Below are 20,652 nucleotides of genomic sequence, written 5' to 3' on the forward strand. Positions count from 1 at the left end.
GACACATCCGAGGACGAAGACAACCAACCCGTAAGGTTTTTTTTCTCCCTCCAAAACCACTTCAACCCTTCTGTTTTTTGGGGGGTGTGGGGGGGTTTGCAGCTGTTAACAACACTTTTAATTTTGAAGTGCTGAAAGTTACTTTTAGTTTTCAGGGTCTGAAAGAGAACAATGGTTGGGCTTCAGAAATAATGGAGGAAGAAAGAAAATCATTTTGACTTTTAGTATGTTGCTCATTTTCATGTTTATTTTAATTATTAATTTAAGTGAATGTTGTGAAAATTCCATCAAATTAAGAACTAATGTTGTGTAAACTTCCTATTACAAATATTTTTTGACAACATAATGTGCATTTTTACTCTCAAGAAGACAGAGAAAAGGGCTGGAGGCTGTAAACAGAGGTCTGTTGTCTGAATGTTTTTGGCAAAAGTACATCCCAATTTTTGGCTCCGCCACAAGTTGAAGTTTAAAAACCAACATTCTAAAACATGATTGAATTTGCAGGCTTTAAAATAAATAGCTGCTAGTGGGCTATCAAGGGGGCGCTAATGTAAAAGCAATCTGGAAACATAAGATTTAAAAATAATATTTCTCTCTCTCTCTCTCTCTCTCTCTCTCTCTCTCTCTCTCTCTCTCTACATATAAATATACATGTATATATATATGTGTATGTATATATATATACACATATATATATGTATGTATATATATATATATAAAAAAAGATATATATACATATATATGTATATATACACATATACATACATACATATATATACATATATATACATATATATTATTTAGCATAGCAAATTCTGGTCAATGTTCAAATAAGCACAGCCTTTACCAATTGCTCGCCAAAAGAAATCCAGGTCAAGGTGAACTGCTGACATTAGAGCCTTTTGAATCTTTGACAACCACGCTCTTTCTATCTGTCTCTACCCTCAGTGAACTCACCAGAACTTAGCAACCTCCACCCTGTCATAAAGTGTGCACTGAAACACGTAATTCTGTAAATCAACCCTTTGTGATGTCACAAATGGGCACTGATGTCTCCCTCAGTTCAGCGACCACACCACCGGTCAAGCTTTGGCTCCACCCACTGAAATCACCTCTTTTTGTCACCATGTAGGAGGTCCAACAAATGATTAATTTTAGCTGGAGACTGTGAACAGAGGGAAAAATATGATGTTTTCAGGAAATCTGTCTTTGTTTTTTATTTGGATAATTATGAAACAATGATACAGCCTCTCACTGGAGCCTGCAATTAGACATAAAGATTTTGAAACCGATACAAAATAGGTCCTTTAGACAAACATAAAAATGTTCTCCTCCTTTCTTGCCCATTGGCTCCACCCCCTGCTGCCGTTCTCTTCTTTATCCGTTGCTGCCCTGCCTGTGGCAGCCTGTGGAGGTGGAGGGTGTGGCCCTCCTGTCCTCTCTGGCAGCCAGACAGCAGCGGGCCAGATGTGGATCCCGGCCCTGCAGAGCAGATTATGCTGACACAGCTGAGCTGAGCGGGCTGCAGTCTGGCGCTCTCTCTCTCTCTCGCCTCCTTTTTCCCCCTGCCGTGCTCTGCCACACACCACACCAGAATTAGGCAGCAGGGAAAATGTAAATTGGAAAGGGGGGCAAAAAAGCAACCCTTCCACCCGCTCTGCATCAGCTTAACCAGGCATCAGCAGCTGCTTGGCAGTAAAGGCGAATGCGTTTTAAATGCAAGTCACTGGACATTTTACTGATGGAGATCACTCTTTGCAAATCCAACGATAACATTAAATAATATTAAATTTGTTCTCAGTGCACCGGAAACGTCTCCAGGTCCTGCGGTGGGTCTTTAATGTCAGATGGATTACACTGTATGTGTCAGCGCCTGCCCTGTAAATCTTGTTAAATACGCTGTTGTCACACCGCACACCACACAAATCTCATCACATTGTGTGAGGGCTCGGAACAGGTTGAAGGGCGGTGCAGACCTGATGGGTGAGCAGCAGCTCTGATGGGATGAAGTGAACGGCAGACAAGTGGTTTCACTGTGCTCTGTTAGGGCGAAAAAAGGAAGGAAATTTTCATGGCCACGTTTGAATCGAGGATAGCAGAAGGACAGCGTTTTCAAAAGAAAAAAGAAAAGCAAGCAAGAAAAAGCAGTAGAAGGTGATTCGACACACGACTCAACATATTTTGATGACCAGCCATGGCAGGTAGCAGCAGAAGGAGGAGGTTTCTGGCGCCACAGCAGTGAGTGAAAATAAAGCTCAAATATCTGGTAGCATCCACTTCCTGTCTTCTGTTCCATTATTTCCAGCTTGCAGCAGCTGCTTCTTGACAACAGAATGCTTTTTTGGGAGAACAATTTGAAATGCTTTTTGTTGGAATTCACCCCTTTGTATTGTTTTGGTCGAGTTGCCTGGTGGCCAGTGTTGGAATAGCAAGGCATGTCTGCACCGAAATTCCTGGTGTGGCGCAGGATGGACTTGATTTACTGCCAACGTAAACGAGAAATTGTTTTGATAATGATGGAAACAAAAATTTCCTTTGCAGGAGAAGGTCAGCCTGTCAGAGGGCAGCACGGTGGACCTGAGGAAGCCCGGAGAAGAGCTTGACAATTTGTCAGAGCTGGCTGAGGAGACCATGGAGCCAGAGGAATGCTTCCCAGAGTGTAAGATTCAAAGGCCTTTTTTATTTATTTATCTGGGCTCACTCACTCCTTTACACCGTCTGCGGCTCCTTCACACGCCCGTATCTTCTTGGTCCCTCCCTGCCAGTTTGCTCGAGACACTGTCAGTGCTGCAACATCGACACCAGCCGCGGCCTGGGTCAGGCCTGGTGGAGGCTCAGGAAGACCTGCTACCAGATTGTGGAGCACAGCTGGTTTGAGACGTTCATCATCTTCATGATCCTTCTCAGCAGCGGCGCCCTGGTAGGAGCTGTTTTCACTTGGCAGGAAAAAAGAAGAAAAATACACACAGAGTAGAAGCTTGTTTAATGCATTCGTCCGGCTTTTTTCCTTATTTAATGTGACATCACTTTCCCTGCAGGCCTTTGAGGACATCTACATTGAGAAGAGGAAGTTTGTGAAAGTGGTGCTGGAGTCGGCCGACAAGGTGTTCTCATACATCTTTGTGCTGGAGATGTTCCTCAAGTGGATTGCGTATGGTTTCAAGAAATACTTCACCAACTACTGGTGCTGGCTGGACTTTCTAATCGTAGATGTAAGTCATTATTTAGCTGCGGATCGCACGTCTTCAAGGCCTTCTATTAAAAAGAAAAAAGGGTTACACTTTTTTTCTTTGTCTGTGGGATTTACATCTTAAAGGGACAGTTCATTCCGCAAATTAAAATTTGACCCACTTGTACCTCATAAGAATACTAATAGAGCTGTACGAGGGCAAAGAATTGCATTTATTGGATGTCCACTGGAGCCACTGACTCCATCATCGGAAAAAATTAGAAGAAACGCCCCAAGTTGTCACCGTTCTGCTGGTGTTGTTATCCTAGAGCCCTCACATGAACATGGCTGCTGGCTTCAGGTTACAGTGGATATCTTGGCTACTAACGTGGTTTTAATATGGCTGTTTCAAGTAAAACTGGACTGTTGAGTCTTCCAAATGCTTGGATGGAGCCACGCGACTGCTGTACAGACATGCCAGATAAAAAATCCCCAAATCAAATGGGTGAAATTTCAACTGCAGGTGAACTGTCCCTTTAATAAATGACATATTAATTAAGGGAAGCACTCGCTTGGCTCACTGGACATCATCTTCACTGTTTACCGGATGTATTTCAGTGCCACAGTGCTGTAGTGATCAGATAAATGCTGAAGTCTTTTAAAATGTGGGCTGAACCTGACGTGGCCCCTGAAAGCTTGGAGGTGTCCAAGACCGGCCGCGGCGTTCAGCCCAAGGCCTGACTTACTTGACCTCCTCTGATTTCACCTGCTGTTGCACAGATTGCCACTGACCGCTCTATTGTTAGGGTAAGTTGCGGCTCAAGTGGGTGCATGTGGCATCTGCATCACCAAATGCTTCCGTGTCTCTCCACTCGTCAGTGCTCTCTGTTTATGATATGAAAAGCCACCGTCTTGTCTCCAAAACAGGACTCTGGTCCCAGGAAAAGCAAATAATATTTGTCATCTTTAAAAAAAACAAAAAAACATTGTCACTATTCAAATGTCGTTGTCCAAGGCCTTGGCTTTTATATCAGTAACAGAGGCAGTGCCATATACACTAAGGTTATCTACAGAAGATCTGGTGTTAATTAAAAAAAAAAAAAAAAAAAAAAATCTGTTTATTAAGAAATGCAAATGCTGACTTCATCTCTAAATACTGTGAACTTTTTTTCCTTGTGTATTTTGAATGTTTTCCTTCGGTATCTTGTGTCTTGGAGACTTTTTTTTTCATGACCAAAAAAGCCTTTATGAGTATCTTCTTTAGATATATATCGGACAAACATGTGTAAATAGACTTTTATAAAGAAATTCACACTATTGGGACCCTATTGGCCTTAAATAGCTTTTAATTATCTGGTTCAATTGGTTGCAAATTGGGTATAAATTTGGCAAAGACAGAGATACATTCTTTATAAAACTCACTCTATTTGATATATATACATATCTTATATGTATATATAGCTGAGGATGCATGTATGGACACTACTTGTCTAAGTGTGAGTTGTCTGTGTTTTGTCACCATCAGCCATGACATGGATTTTCCCCCCTCATTTCTCACGCAACATTTCCATCCATAGCCGCCTCCCAAGGGTCATTCAACAGCGGAATACCATTGTTTTTCAAAGTAGAATAGAGTGGAAGTCCAAATTTGCTAAAATAAGATGCAAAAAACCAAAATGACTCTCAAAATTCTGTAGTTATCTTCCTAACTGTGGAATGCCCCACCCCCAAAAGAAATTAGAAAAATTGTGAAATGTAGCTCTTAAAACATAAAATCTGTATTGAGTTTGTGCTCGGGCTTGACTCCCAATTGCTTAGAGACGATGGACGTAGTGCTGCTAAAATACTTTTTAAACGACTTTGTAGCCTGTATTGAAGTAACGCATTGCTACTTCTCTGAAGTTTACGCTGTTAGGTTCATCTACTCGATTGTCAAAGAATATGTGTGTCTCTCTATGTAGGTTTCCTTGATAAGCCTGGTGGCAAATTCCCTGGGTTATTCTGACTTTACTGCCATAAAGTCGCTGAGGACCTTGCGTGCTCTGAGACCGCTGCGAGCTCTGTCCAGATTTGAGGGCATGCGGGTGAGTGAACCAGATTTGTCTCTGAATTACGCTACAGGCGAACTTATGCTGTCCACTTTTTCCACACACCTGTAGCCGTAGACTTTGAGACACACCAATTAGCAAATGTTTAGCACAATAACCACAATGTAGTACCAAAGGTCAGAGATGTTTTTACTGTGAAAAGTCCACAAACTAATTGTAGACTAGAAAAGTCAAAACACACACTGGAGCCTTTTTTTCTCTCCCCAAGTTACCATATTCCAGCGTTCAGTTCACACCGTCAACTGTATCTGACAATCTGTGTGATGGGTTTGTGCCTTGCTACCAATCAGGTGGTGGTGAATGCCCTCATTGGCGCCATCCCGTCCATCATGAATGTGCTGCTGGTGTGTCTGATCTTCTGGCTAATATTCAGCATCATGGGCGTCAACCTGTTTGCCGGCAAGTTTGGCAAGTGCGTGAACAGGACAGGCTTCATCCACAGCGCCACGGTGGTCAACAACAAGTCGGACTGCCTCGCCATGAACGACACCCAGTTCTACTGGACCAAAGTGAAGGTCAACTTTGACAATGTGGGACTCGGCTACCTGTCGCTCCTGCAAGTGGTGAGGTTTCCCTGCTCTGCACTGGGAACTGTAGTATTGGTGGCTACCAGCTTGTTTTTCCAAGTGGCACCGGATATTCACACTGTTCAACTTTTACCTTTTTGTGATAGGCCACGTTTAAAGGTTGGATGGAAATCATGCACGCAGCTGTGGATTCCAGAGGGGTATGCTTGTCTTTTGACTCCTATTTTTCAACTGAAATGGGGCAGATCCAAGTAAGCTCATGAAACTGTCTGGTTTCAGGTGGAGGAACAACCCATCAGAGAGATCAACCTCTACATGTACCTGTACTTTGTCGTCTTTATCATTTTCGGCTCCTTCTTCACCCTCAATCTCTTCATCGGCGTCATCATTGACAATTTCAATCAGCAGAAACGAAAGATGAGTATTGACAACGTGGATAATGAAAGATTGATGTCGTTCATTGGCAACCTTAATAATTAATCAAGTATGGGATCAGAGCATCTAAAGGGTAGAGGCAGAAATGTGTCATCCACTGAATATTCCCAAATGGAACAAGGGTTCAAGAATTTAAAAGCCCTTTTTGTAAAGTTTCAAGTTAAAATAATATGCCTATTATTTTGCCTTTACTTAGGAGGCCAGGACATCTTTATGACCGAAGAGCAGAAGAAGTACTATAATGCTATGAAGAAGTTGGGGAGTAAGAAGCCTCAAAAGCCAATACCAAGACCTGGGGTAAAACTCTTAAAATTACACCAAACTACGCAGATGTATATCGTTACACTTGTTAACCGCTTTCTATTCCCTCTTTCCAGAACATCCTGCAAGCCTTCTTCTTTGACCTAGTGTCCAAGCAAGCCTTCGACATCATGATCATGATGCTTATCATCGTCAATATGGTGACCATGATGGCGGAGACGGACGAACAGTCCGAGCGCATGGAATCCATCCTCAACAAGATCAACCTGGTCTTCATTGTCATCTTCACCACCGAATGCCTCATCAAGATCTTTGCCCTGCGTTGTTACTTCTTCACCGTGGCATGGAACATTTTCGACTTTGTGGTGATAATCCTCTCCATTGTGGGTAAGGAGACGCCAGCTGTGATGTCTTTAAATGAGCTGCACAGCTGTTGAGAAGGTCTGTCTTGCCTTGCTGTATTGTTGGAAGTCGTTTTAATTCTGGGATGTTTTTAGGTTTATTAAAGGTCCCATACTCTATCATTTTTTATTTTTTCTCAAAAACTTTCTAGCAAAACCTCCTGATCTTTCTGTTGACAGCATTTTGCTAAGACACTTGAGTTTTTTTCCCGGTAAAACTTCCCACACGTTTGAAGGGGAACCAAAACAAGGCAAGGAATATTGTTGCTTTCTTGGACAAGAAATTGCTGTCACCTGTGACATCACAAAAGGCTGCCTTTGAAACCTTTGTGTTTTGAAACACTTTGAAAGTTGTAGTAGACAGATTTTTTCCTCTTTTTAGGGGGAGGAGTTTGTTGACGGGCGGGACCCAACTATGTTGTTTGAAAATATTTGTGAAATAGATTTTATGTATATTTATGTGTATGTAGAACTAAGGGTCATATAAATCTAGATGAGCTGAGTGTGGTTTGTGTCTTGTGGTTCTGTTTCAGGCATCGTTCTCGCAGACATCATTGAGAAGTACTTTGTATCCCCGACCCTGTTTCGAGTCATCAGACTGGCGAGGATTGGACGTGTCCTCCGACTCATACGTGCAGCCAAAGGAATAAGGACTCTACTGTTTGCCTTAATGATGTCTATGCCGGCTCTGTTCAACATTGGCCTCCTGCTGTTCCTCGTCATGTTCATCTACGCCATCTTCGGCATGGCCAACTTTGCTTACGTGAAGAAGCAGGATGGGGTCGACGACATGTTCAACTTCGAGACCTTCGGGAACAGCATGATCTGCCTTTTTCAGATCAGCACATCGGCCGGTTGGGACAACCTCCTGAGTCCCATCATGTCCAGCTCGCCAGAGGAGTGCGACGTTAACTTTGTCAACACGGGCACAAACACCCGGGGAAACTGTGGCAGCCCCTCGGTGGGCATTGCATTCTTCGTCAGCTACATCATCATATCGTTCCTCATCGTGGTAAATATGTACATAGCCATCATCCTGGAGAACTTCAGTGTTGCCACGGAGGAGAGCACGGAGCCCCTGAGCGAGGATGACTTTGAGATGTTCTATGAGGTGTGGGAGAAGTTTGACTCAGAGGCCACGCAGTTCATTGAGTTCTCCATGCTGTCCATATTCGCGGACACGCTGTCGGAGCCGCTGCGGATAGCCAAACCCAACATGATCAAGCTCATCTCCATGGACCTTCCCATGGTGAGCGGGGACAGGATCCACTGCCTAGACATCCTGTTTGCCTTCACCAAGCGCGTGCTGGGGGAGTCGGGTGAGATGGACGCCCTCAAGCAGCAGATGGAGGAGAAGTTCATGATGGCCAACCCCTCCAAGATCTCCCATGAGCCCATCACCTCCACCTTGCGACACAAGCTGGAGGAGGTGTCAGCCATCATCATCCAGAGGTGTTACCGGAGGCACCTGGTGCGCCGGCAGATGAAGCAGGCGTCTTACCTGTACAGACAGATCAACCACGAGACAGTGGTTGACATCGAGAACGCTCCTGAGACGGAGGGCCTGATAGCCACCATGATACAGCACTATGGACCGGTGGTGGAGGACGCGGAAATGTCCTCGCCACCTTCTTACGAAAGTGTGACCAGAGCAGTTAGTGACCTCTGCAGGGTCACCAGATCTTTATCCAGAGACTCTGAACTCGGGGAGCCTGGTGAAAACTATGAGGAAACTTTCCTCTGAGATGTGTTTTTCTTTTTTCTTTTTTCAGTTTTATTTTTTTATAACACAGAATATAGCTCTAAGATACAGTTTTTATACATACATTCTATGGAAATATGCAATTTCTTATACTTCTTTTGTTTCACCCTAAAACATAAACGTCCCTATCCACAGCCTCTTTGAGAAATGGCAATCAACGCTGTGCTCAGATTATTTATATCCCAGGGTTTTCTAACATCCAGGCATTGACTTCAGCCTCATAAACTTATAAAGGTTTTATTGTTATTCACAACTGGAACAGCTGGAATTATTGTACTACAACAAGGTTGACTTATTAAGTTAAAATGTTAATAAATAGATAAACTTAATTTGTCTAGGTTTTGCTGCCCTTTAGAATTTCTCGTTTGGGATTAGCTTGAGGCTAATTTATTTTTATTTTTTTTTATTTGATAGTACTTAGTCTACCTTCATTTGTTTTTAACAAAATTAAATAATTTACCTCAAGGCTGTGGACAGGGATGTTAAAGGGACAACAAACAAACAAAAAATTGTCACACAAGTTCCGTGCTGCACAGAAGAGACACACACAGCTAGTGGTTTTTTCCATTTATTCAAGCAGTCTGTGGATATATATATATACATATATATATATATATATATATATATATATATATATATATATACATATACATATAAATATATATATATATATATATATATGTATATGTATATATATATATATATATATATACATATATATATATATATTAACACACACACACACACACATATATATACTGTACAGCTGTGTAATATTCACATTTTGGATTTAATTTTCACTTATGAGTGTGAATATCTTAAAGCTATTTAACAAGTTTTACCAGACTGTTAGTTTTCTTTGAAAACAAAACACAATGACACTGACTTTAGGGAAAGCATAAAGCATTAATAATATGTCAGCATTACTGTTTTTGTTCAGTGTTGTCTGAAGTTTTTACTTATCTGTAAAGAACACAGATAACTAATAATGGAGCTAATCATGGTATCTAGTGTTTGGGATATTGTGTATTGCTTGCTTTGAAAAATTATTTCCACTCTTTGCACTTTGAATGTATAAAGTTGCATTACACAGTTTGTGATAATAGAGATATGGCCCCTGTTTAACACACATAATTAGCGGCGGAAAGACTAACAAAACAAACTACTTTTTTATGTTTAAGACTTCTTGTCAATCCGAGGACATTACAATTACAAGTTGCACGCAACGGAAAGGAAGAGCTGTGTGTGATCACACACCCTGAATAATGTGCCTGATCTTGATTGTCGTCCGCACACTTCTCTACTTCTCTTTTAATGGATTTGATCCAATGGATGTGGCTTTGACAAGCGTGAGTGAACTGAGAGCTCGTTTTCTAATCAACAGTGTGGATAACCTCGGATCCGTGTAAAGTATGTAAAGCTGATTTTTATTTTTTGTAATGTATTTATAAGTCCATTTGAGCGACTCTTGAAAGTCATAACAAGATGTGATCCAGCCGTATAAAATAACACTGTGTTCATTTTTATATACAAAAAAAGACTTTCCTTGAAAACCTGATTGTCTGTATTACATTTGGGTTGAACACCTCATGGACTGTTTCACTAAATGGTAATAAAACTCTTTTCCATGTCATGGACATCTGGCTGTCTGAAGATATATTTCCTATTTTGTTAGGTTGTGCAAAATTCAAAAGTGAGTACTCTCCATTTGGACATGAGGAGGCAGTTTGCTCATTTGACCTCATTGCAAGGCAGAGGCTTTTTAAATCTCTCTCGCTCTCTCCCTGTGCCTCTCTCTCTCCCTCTATCTCTGCGTGTATGTGAGGAGGACAGATGTGCAAACCTCTGCATTTCCACAGTTATGTGTGGATGCATAGCCCTTTAAAGCTTGCGTTCACTCATAATGCCTCTGCATAATCACGTAAAAACCCTGTCACAATATATCTGAAATGTTCTGTGCTGATTAATGATACCAGGTGTGTTGGGGAGTGGCTCATGCTGGGGAAAAATACAGTAAAATCACTGCATAGTTAACATCATCATCCAAATTTATTGCAATACCAACAGGGAGTTGCACAGCTATTAAAAATTGGGTCGTGGGTCATCAACAACCAGTGAGTAATTACCAGTTTTTCTTCTTTTGTATTTAGTTGTATAAATTCAAGTCAGTAGTAGAGCCCTGCAACAATTTCAGTTTGGAAAAAAAAAAAAAAATCATCAAGCGTGCCAATTTGGATTTAGCCCCAAAGAGATTTCCTCTCTCTGGTTGTCGGGTGGTCAAATCCAACTCTGACCAGCTGGGATAGAGGGATAATCTGTGTGGAGGGAAAAAAAAGGAAAAAAGAATCACTTGTTTTAATTACACATACGCAGACACAAATATACACGCACAATCTCACTTTTTCTCTTGCTTTCACACACTTACATGCTCATAGTGGACATGTGGACGTACTTGGAACAACAGAATTAACACACAAACAGACACACACACGCTGCACTTTTGTTGTCCACCCTCATAATAAGCAGATGCTTACAATGAATTTAATTCCTGTGTGTGTGTGTCTTGGTAATTGATCTGATTTTTAAGGATTTGGACATGTGGTGGAGATTAAAGCTGTATCAGCGAGTGCAAACATTTTTAAAAAGATTAAAAATGCACTATGACTAATTACAAAATGCAAACACACACACACGCATGTGCACGCACACGCACACGCACACACACACGGTAATGTGCAGCAATTCTAGTGCACAGCTATATTTAAAGAACATCTATGTGTAAAGTGAACTTTAATGCAAGACCTTTGATGGATTGCTAATTGAAGTGTGCAACAGTCTTTTTCTTGTCACCAGTCAATGGAGACAACGGTAATGTATTTCTTTTTTTTACCACATGGCTTTATATGTCTTTATTATACTTGAATTAAGTGATAATAGTATTAATTAATATTAATCTCTTATTCTTTGTAAGTAACATTGATAAATGACATTCAACCCACACTCTGCAACAAATTTAGATTATAATTGTTGTTCTAATGGTTATTTGGTGATAATGATAAAATGAAGATAAAAGTTCGTCCAGAATGTAAGATTTAAAAAAAATAAAAAATAAAAAATAAAGTCCAAAACAAGAAGTGGCCTTATTAGTTTGTTCTGGTGATGCTTTCATGAGACAGAAAATGTGGTGATGTACTGAAGCCTGCCAAGGAAAGCTGCGAAGTCAAAGGATTCCTTTTTATTCGGGACTGAGCCTCAGCAAAGACCTGCTCTCATTTGTTTTTGTTTTTCTTGTTGTTTTAATTTAAAAAGATGATCTTATTATGTTGGAAGAATTATAAACCTTGACACGCCTCTCAGCATGTTGGGTTCTCTGGTAAAAATTAGAGAGTAACACATGTGAGATGGAGGCCTGGAAGAGGCTGTTCAAGTTGCTGCCACCTTGTGCTGACCTCGGGTAAGCGAATGAAAGCGCTCGGTGGTTGATCCTCGGAGCAAGGCTTGCAGCTCAGCACGGACTGGTGAGATACAAATATAATGAATGAATACAAGCATTGAAACTGAACAATTCGGAGCAAGATAAAAGACATTGAATGTTGAAACAAATGCACAACAGTCTATTACTATTGCATAAGTTATTTAAGTGTTTAAAATGGTTAAAATTTCTGGGATGTCTTGTGAGGAAGCTGATTTATTTTTATATCTACTGGAAACATCAGAAAGCTAGATGTTTATATATATTTAGATATTTATTGTTATATATTTAGATTTTCTCAATAACTACAGTGAGTTAATTTTGAACTACAAATGAACTCAAGCAGGCGGAGGGGGGGGGCACTAAAGACACAAAATGTCTCAAATGAAAACAAAAAAGAAGAAAAGGAAACGTGATCAAGAATTGGTACGTGAAGGTTTACGACAAGCTAATAGCAAGGTGTTCTGCAATCATTTTTTTTATTCTCACAAAACTCTCTCGTTGATAGTTTGACACAGTTTGATACGAAAAAGGATTAGGGCCACAAGAAGAGAAGAGATTTTTATTTAAGTTTTCATTTCGAGTTTTAAGTTGAAATTTTGTGAATAAAGTCAAAATTTCCTAAAAAAAAAAAATTAATAAAATTTTGTGAATAAAGTCGAATAATTAATTAATTGAAATAATGGAATGTGCTACCTCAGAATTACAGGGCAGATTTTGATGCAGCGTTGTGATCAAAAAGTACTCAGTAGTTCATCAATCCATTTGCATCTATCCTCATTTATTTTCTTAAATCTTTTTCTCTCATGTTGCAAATAAGTTTGTTTCTGGCTGTCTTATTACTTGATACAAACTGCAGGCTGGATCAGCGATCCATCCTCTGTTCTAGAAGAGCATATGGGGTGCGGATTTGAAGCGGACAACCTTAGGGAGCTGCTCAAAAGTCAAATTCAATGTGGGGAAACAGTGGAGGTGGATACCAGTGGTACGTCTGGATGCGTGATGAAACCTACTAGCTTATGGCTGCAAATGGGTGTGTACTTTCTTAATCCTTCCACCTCTTTATTTTCCTCTCTTTAAACAGTGAGACCTTCAAAGCATCAGCTCATCTCATCATTTTCCCTCAATGAGCCCAGCACTGGTCTTGCAGAATGGCATAAACATGTGATGATGAGCAAAGACCAGCTGAAGGTGTTCTTGCTTGTGTGAGAGAAGATCTATCTGAATACAGGAAGTAATATGGCTTTGGATTTGATGAGAAAGTTCTCTTTCTGATGATTCTGATGCTGCGATAGTGAAGGAGTTGAGTGACACAGTTTTAGTGTCGAGCTGTGATCCTGAGATATCGGCCAAACCAATGACAGTTTCTCAGCGACAAAGTGAAGCACACAATTGTCACACCAACGAACAGCCCTACAAGTGCACCCAGTGCGGAATGGCCTTCAAGAGGACCGCTGGCCTCCGAAATCACAGGCGGACTCTTTGTAAAGAAGCAGCATATGTTTTTGTCAAATGCAGGGACGGCATTCCGTGTCGGCAGGACAGCTTTAAGAGAAAGAGCTCGCTAGTAAAGCATGAGCTGAGTCACGGGGTGCGCAGTGTGGCAAAGCGTGTAAGAATAAATACTGCCTAGATGTTCACACAGTCAGTCACACGGGTGAGAGGCAATTTCACTGCAAAGACTGCAGCAAAGATTTCACTGTGCAGGGAAACCTAGCCATACATGAAAGAATCCACTCTGGGGAATGGCCTTACCTGCGGCCTTACCTGTGCTCCGACTTTGGTAAGGCCTTTGTGAGTGCAGAATGTGTGGCAGAGGATTTGCCAAGACCAGCTAGTTGTTGAACCATACGCGGGTTCACATCGGGGAGTGGCCCTTTGTCTGCTCTGATTGTGGGAGAAGTTTCTCGCGCAACTACATCTTAATGAAACATGTAATGACACACATAGGTGTTCAACCCTTTGCTTGTCAGTGTTGTCCAAAGACCTACACATGCAATGACCACCTGCAGAGGCACGAGAAAACTCACTAACAAAACATTTTGAATCCAAACGCTAGACTAGGCTTTAGTATTTATTGCTGTGCAGTTGATTTATACAGCCAGTCTGTGTTCAATAATTTCGACGGAGTTCTCTGTTTGTTTTTTGTTTGTTTTTTAATGTTTTTCATCATTATTATTTCTTTATCTTGACAATCCTTTTAAAGTTATCTCACGATGATTCTTTCTGAAAGATTGTGCTAAATGTAAAATCCTTTGGTCCAGCTAAGAAAATTTTTATTCATCCTACAATTACACAATTCAATTTACAGCCCAGCCAGAAGTCAAACAGACAACTTCACAGCAACCAGATGTTGCATGAACTACATTGCATTTAGAACTTCTATAATAGAACTCAAACGTGTCTAACGTGGTTATCCTAAACCAGAGTGAATCAATAACATGAAAAAATATTATTTAGTACAATTATTAGCTCAACCTAATTGTAAAACCTAAATGTTTTTTCCCCTCCCAACTACAACATTCACCGTTTTTCAAAGTCGTCGAATGTTAATTGTTTGAAATTGCAATTTAAACGATTGAACATCCGCGCCACCCCGTGCAACGAAACGAACATCCCTTCGCGCCGACACATCTACTGAACCAACCAACGCTGCCCTGGATGGACAACGTGTTTCAGGAAGAAGTTGGCGCCTGAGGCCCCGTATGCGTTTCGCTAGCACGCTAACCGAAAGCGAAGATATTCCACTGTGATGAGATTCCACTCCATTCTCATCAAAGAATTCCGAAATGAACGACATGGGTATGTTTCAGCCTGCGGCCCACACGTAACATTGCCCCTTTAAAGCTTCTCACACATCTCGGTGGTTAGCATTAGCCGAAGAATTAGCAGGGGCTCACCAGGCCTCGACTAATCCCTGGAACAAAAAATGATTTTCGCCGGTTTTAGCAGACAGCATTAGCCGCCGTATGGCTAAACTGGTCACGTTAGCAGACGCCTCTCCGTGACCGCAGATAGTAAACATTTGTGCTTTGAAGTGAATGCTATTTTTACAGTAATCAACCGCCAAACCGCACAAAGATACTATCCTGAAAATAATCATTATATGCTAACCTTAAACTTAGCTAGTCTGTCTGTGAACTGTCCGTGAAGAATTTGATAGAAGCGAAAAATCTTTGTTGAATAAAATTGTTTGTGGTCACGCTTTTATACACACGTCTGTAAGATTGTTTCCACACTCAAAGCTTCCCTATATTGGACCCTATTTAATGCTGTACGATGTATGACAAGGATCGATGCAGAGGAGGGAGAACCAGTGATGCTCAATTAAGATGCTGCTTGTCGTCAGAGGCTATTTTCGTTTATCTGACTTTGATATGTAGTTACATATTCAGTAACTTATTTGCTTATTACAGTTTAGAAACTTTTTTTTTATCTGTCAGCGCAGGCACAAACGTGTGCACCTCAAAGTCATTACAGTCTTCAAGGTTTTTGTCACCTCTTTGTAAGTTTGTTTGACCCTCGTCGGATTTCTCTTTGAAAGAATTCAGCGTCCCCCTATCCTCCCTGGCACTTCTCGTCCCTCCGCTACGGCTGATGTCAGCTGTGATGTGGGAAGTTGTACGCCAGCGCAACATAAAGCACTATGGGAAGCTGGAGGAGTTTGTGTCCATGGTAACGGACGCGGTCCCTGAATTGATGAGCAAACGAGAAGGACGGCTGCTCTCGCTCGGCCTGAGAGCAAGAGTAAGTTTTCTTGAATGAGCAAATTCTGCTGTGTTTCTTTTATGGGCTCTGTGAAACGAAGAGCTCCAAATGCGACAGGGAGGCTAAAATGAGGAATTAACTGTTTCACCAGACAACTCTTGAGCTGCTGCGTTCAGAACATCCCGAAGATCTCAAGGCTGTCGAGTCCCACCTCAGTAGGATCCGATCTTCTTGCATTGAAGAGGTAAGTTAGTCAGACATTTAGTTGAAATATTTGGTCAACTTCAAATGTGTAATAATGCTTACCAGAATTGTTAAACACTGCGACGCAGTGCGCTACATTAGGGCATACATAGACACTTAATGCAGTTGATAATAAATGTATCTAATTTTACAAATTAATATCATCTGACCTCTTCTTCTCTTTGCTTTTTTTTGTCTTAGACAAATGAGCCTGTGTTTGAAGAACCAGAGGCAAATTTTATGAAGCTGGTTCAGGGCCTCATAGAAGATACTGACGGCAGAGAACACTTCCTTAAGGTAGAACTGACACAAACTTATTTTTCATCAGTCATGACTATGACATTGCCTTACAACATGTTACTGTTTAATTTCCCATACCGAATCATGGTGGTGAATGCTGAATGCGGTCTTGTGTTTTTATAATCTGACAGAATGTCTTTCCAGTGGAGTATGGTCCCGACTTCGACACAGCACTGGAAACTCTGGTGTCTGAGTTCTTTACCAGACTGGAGGAGCTGCTTCCAATACCAGATTTTAAACAGGTACATCATAGCATCCCACAAATAGTAAGACAAAAAAGACCTCTCAAAGTGGTTTTCAGTTAAAGATGCCCTCTCAATTGTTTCCCTGTACAGACTGCATCCTGGATCAGTGCTGCCCCATCAGTCCTGGAGGAATACATACAATGTGTTTCAAACGGAGAGGACCTCAAATTTCTCCTCCAAAGCAAACAGTGTCACGGAAAACTGGCCAAGAGTAGTGTGGGTCTGTACACGACTTTTATTCGTCATTGAAGACTCTAAATGTACTATTTTGATAAAGAAGGAGGCCTCGTATTTAAACATTTTATTCTTTTTTTTTCTTTCTGCAGCTCCGTTTCAGTCAGACGATCTCCTCATTCCTTCACTGTGTCTCCCGCCCTCGCTGGAGGTGGCCATCGCATCTCACCCCAGCGCTTGTGATGACGAAAACGCAGACGACCCTCAGATTGTCATGTTCGATGAAGAACTTTCGACCAACCCCTCTACGTCAACTGACTTTCCCGAACTGCCCAAAAGGACCGATATGTCGGCGTCCCCTCGCAGGAAGCAGCAGCAGCAGTCGGGGTTGCACAAATGCCCCGAGTGTGACAAATGCTTCAAGCACCACTCCGTCCTCATCGAGCACCAGCGAGTGCACAGCGGGCTGCAGCCGTACAACTGCTCCGAGTGCGGCAGGGCTTTCAGGACAGCCACTCTACTGGCCGGCCACAGGCTCAGGAAATGCAAAAATGCTGCATACTTGTGCATTAAATGTGGCAACAGTTTTCCAACCTCACTGGACAAATTCAGACACCACTGCCCGAAGCGTGGCCGCAGCTACGACTGTGAACAGTGTGGTAAGACTTTCCAGAAGTCCAGCACCCTGAAGGAACACCTGCTGACTCACTCCCAAAGCCGCCTCTTCAAGTGCAGCCACTGTGGGCTCGGCTTCTCGGGCATCGGCGACCTTAAGTACCATCAGCAGGTAGATCACGACAAACCTTACCAGTGCAAGCAGTGCGGGAAGAGCTTCATCTCCTCCAAGTGTCTCGCCAAGCACCAGCAACGCCACGAGGAGGCCGGAGAAATGGAGGCGGCCAAGCTAATGAGCGTCAGCAAACATCGGAACATCAAGAGTAGCGGCGCCGCTCACAGGATTTCCTTAAACTCGCTGTCCTCCAGGAAGGGCTCCGTCAAAACTGTGTACGCGCGGGGACGAGTCACGCACAACTGCCCTCTGTGCGGCCGCAGCTTTAAATACCGCTTTGAGTTCCTGGAGCACCAGAGGTTCCACACAGCCGTCAAGCCTTACAAGTGCTCCCAGTGCGGCAAGGCCTTCCGCACGGAGGCCCACCTGTCTGGCCACCGTAAGAGGAAGTGCAAAAACGCCGCCCACATATGCACCAGGTGCGGCTGCAACTTCAGGTCCCTGCACGAGCGCATTAGGCACCAGTGCGTCCAGCTGCTGACTAAGTTCGAGTGCTCCCACTGCGGGAAGACCTTCAAGATGGCGCACCTGCTGAGGAACCACCAGATGAGCGAACACCAGCTCCCCTACAGCCCAAACCACCGCTTCAGGTGCAGGTACTGCGACGAGACCTTCCCGGGCATCAGCGAGCTCAAGTACCACCAGCGCGTGGACCACGAGAAGCCCTACCAGTGCCAGGAGTGCGGCAAGTGCTTCCTGTCGGAGAAGTGCCTGGCCAACCACGAGCTGCGGCACAACGACGAGCGGCCCGAGAGCTGCCCGGTGTGCGGCCGCGGCTTCCGCAACCGCTACGACCTCAAGCAGCACATGCGCACGCACACGGGCGAGCGGCCCTACCAGTGCACGCACTGCTCGCAGTGTTTCTCCACGGCGGGGGGGCTGCGGAGCCACACCCGCGTGCACACGGGCGAGAAGCCGCACGTCTGCCCCGACTGCGGCAAGGCCTTCTCGCAGATGGGGGCCATGCGCACGCACAGGCTGACGCACACGGGCGAGAGGCCCTTCAAGTGCACGGTGTGCGGCAAGGGCTTCACCATGGCGCACAAGGTGACGGTGCACATGCGCGTGCACACGGGCGAGCGGCCGTACGTGTGCTCCCAGTGCGGCAAAGCCTTCTCGGACGGCAGCGTCCTGAAGCAGCACACGCTCAACCACTCGGGGGTGAGACCGTACCACTGCCAGATCTGCCCCAAGACCTACACCTGCCTCAACCACCTGCGGAGGCACCTCAAGAGCCACTCTGACATGACGTGAGGAGAAGCGGGCCGACGGCGACTCCACGCGCCTGCTCAGATGTAGCGACCGACGTACGATTGGCTGCCAGGCTGCTGAACTCGCAGCAGCCGGTCGAAGCGACGAAGCGAAACGAAGCAATACGTAAAGAAAATGCAGAATCATGCAGCTGCCGTTGCTGCCGCGCAGCTCAGTGTGCACAGGAGATCAAGAAGTTACTCTTTTTAACTAAGTGTTAAGATATTTAAACATTTGAAGGAGCAGTTTGGGAATATTTTGGGACTAAGACTTAATCATGTTGTTGACAATACGAGGGGGAAAATAATGTGTTGTGTACCACCAGCACATTGTAGTAGAAAGACTAGAGGCAGATGACTGAATTATTGGCTCCGAGGTCAAAACTTCAACAATGTGAATAAGTGTTTTACAAAATGTCAGGTTTCTCCTTTGCATCAGCACAACAGTTACCCCCGTCTGTCTTTCACTGCCAGGCTTGCTCTTGATTTTTACTTCACTTCAGTTTAACTCGGTTCACTTTGGTGCTATACCCTTCTACTTCAGAGGCTCCAGTATGACAAAAATATATATGTATATATACTGTATATTTTTAGAAGGCCTTGACGCTCGTGCAAAATTAGAATGTTGTCTGTGCACATATGCTGAAAGTTGAAATTTTGTCTCCATTTCTTACTCAGCAGGGCAATAGTTGTCCGTGTAGCCCCTCACAGTCCTCATCTATTCTTTGCATATTTGTAAATTTCAAATTAAACTTCCTTGTTTGTAGCTTCTTGGTGCCATCTGCATTAATTTAACAAGCCACAGCCATTCAGAGACTTTTCGTGAGGAATTCATTCACCTTTCACTAGAGGGCAGTAGGTGATTGTCAAGATCCCATTTTCAGATGGCTGCCGCCCAGAGTCTGAAGCAGCAGCCTTGCATGAGCAGATAACTTTATAGCTGCCCAGGAAACAGGAGTTAGCCCTGTGTTTGCAGCCTCCCACAGAGCCCCTGGGTGTTAGTTTCCTGCCAGAGCTGTTGCCTCACTGATGCTTGATTTAACAAAAATGCTCTTCAGAGTAGAGAAGCTAAAGCAAAGGATGGATTGTTTATGAAAGACAGTGGTAATCTCTTCATCACAGGCCATCCTGACTTGCGGCACTGATAGCAGCTGTCCACTTCTCTGTAAATCACAAACAGAAGGCTGTTGACAGATTGACTGATTACCAGTGAGAGAATTGATGAGGCAATAACACTGGAAGCAAGGTTCACCCATTTCCTGTCATTAGCACAGTTTGGGATCGTGATTAGCCAGCAATTTCCTGCAGCCTCAGCCCAACAGCGTTTTGAAGCCGTTTGGAGCCAGTGTGATTCCAATGGCGGGTGGGAGCAGCATAGCAGAGACCTCTTTGATCCCAGTTGCCATTGTTCCAGTTTGTTGGTGAACTTGGATCTGCGCTTCACGTCTTGTCATGACGCACTGTGATTAATCTCTTCCGTCTGCCTGTGAGGCAACGGCCCTTCTGCAACAAAATGCACCCATTTCTCTCCCCCCCCCCCGGTCTCTTTCTGTCTCAGAACTTGCGCTCCATCTTACATGATCGTATATGTGCAGTAGTTTACTGCGAGGATTATGTTCACCCAAACAAAGTAAAACCCTGGCCAGTCTCAGGGGGAAAATTATGAATGTCATGGTGTGTTAAATGTTGCAAGATGTTTTAGAACACACGCACTCCCACACAAAAGAGTATTTCATGCTGGAGAAACTGGGGGTTTCTTTCTTTTAGTCTGACTCAGAGGTGCTACTTATTTTCTCCGCCAAATACC

At 43.2% G+C, this 20,652-nt stretch overlaps 2 protein-coding genes across 2 annotated transcripts in view; both read left to right on the forward strand.

Moving 5' to 3' along the window:
* The window catches only part of LOC142884762 (sodium channel protein type 5 subunit alpha-like), a 24,260-nt gene extending 15,393 nt beyond the window's left edge, over positions 1-8,867 (forward strand). The window contains exons 14-24 of the mRNA XM_076020648.1: positions 1-30; positions 2,542-2,659; positions 2,766-2,920; positions 3,039-3,212; positions 5,131-5,253; positions 5,568-5,840; positions 5,951-6,004; positions 6,084-6,225; positions 6,436-6,536; positions 6,617-6,887; positions 7,435-8,867. The exon at positions 1-30 is cut by the window's left edge and continues 396 nt beyond it. Coding sequence (XP_075876763.1) covers positions 1-30; positions 2,542-2,659; positions 2,766-2,920; positions 3,039-3,212; positions 5,131-5,253; positions 5,568-5,840; positions 5,951-6,004; positions 6,084-6,225; positions 6,436-6,536; positions 6,617-6,887; positions 7,435-8,645 — 2,652 coding nt within the window. The 3' untranslated portion in view covers positions 8,646-8,867. The remainder of the gene's footprint in view (positions 31-2,541; positions 2,660-2,765; positions 2,921-3,038; positions 3,213-5,130; positions 5,254-5,567; positions 5,841-5,950; positions 6,005-6,083; positions 6,226-6,435; positions 6,537-6,616; positions 6,888-7,434) is intronic.
* A 5,864-nt stretch (positions 8,868-14,731) lies between these two features.
* LOC142884764 (uncharacterized) lies at positions 14,732-19,611 on the forward strand. Its single transcript, XM_076020651.1, has 7 exons — positions 14,732-14,937; positions 15,680-15,882; positions 15,995-16,087; positions 16,288-16,383; positions 16,518-16,628; positions 16,722-16,851; positions 16,958-19,611. The coding sequence occupies exons 1-7, from the start codon at positions 14,925-14,927 to the stop codon at positions 18,847-18,849; spliced, it is 2,538 nt and encodes an 845-aa protein (XP_075876766.1). The 5' UTR covers positions 14,732-14,924; the 3' UTR covers positions 18,850-19,611.
* Positions 19,612-20,652: the final 1,041 nt, after the last annotated feature.

The sequence above is a fragment of the Nelusetta ayraudi genome, unplaced genomic scaffold (genome assembly GCF_046127955.1).
Source record: "Nelusetta ayraudi isolate G7.1 ecotype Tasmania unplaced genomic scaffold, CSIRO-AGI_Nayr_v1 ptg000011l, whole genome shotgun sequence".
Taxonomy (NCBI): domain Eukaryota; kingdom Metazoa; phylum Chordata; class Actinopteri; order Tetraodontiformes; family Monacanthidae; genus Nelusetta; species Nelusetta ayraudi.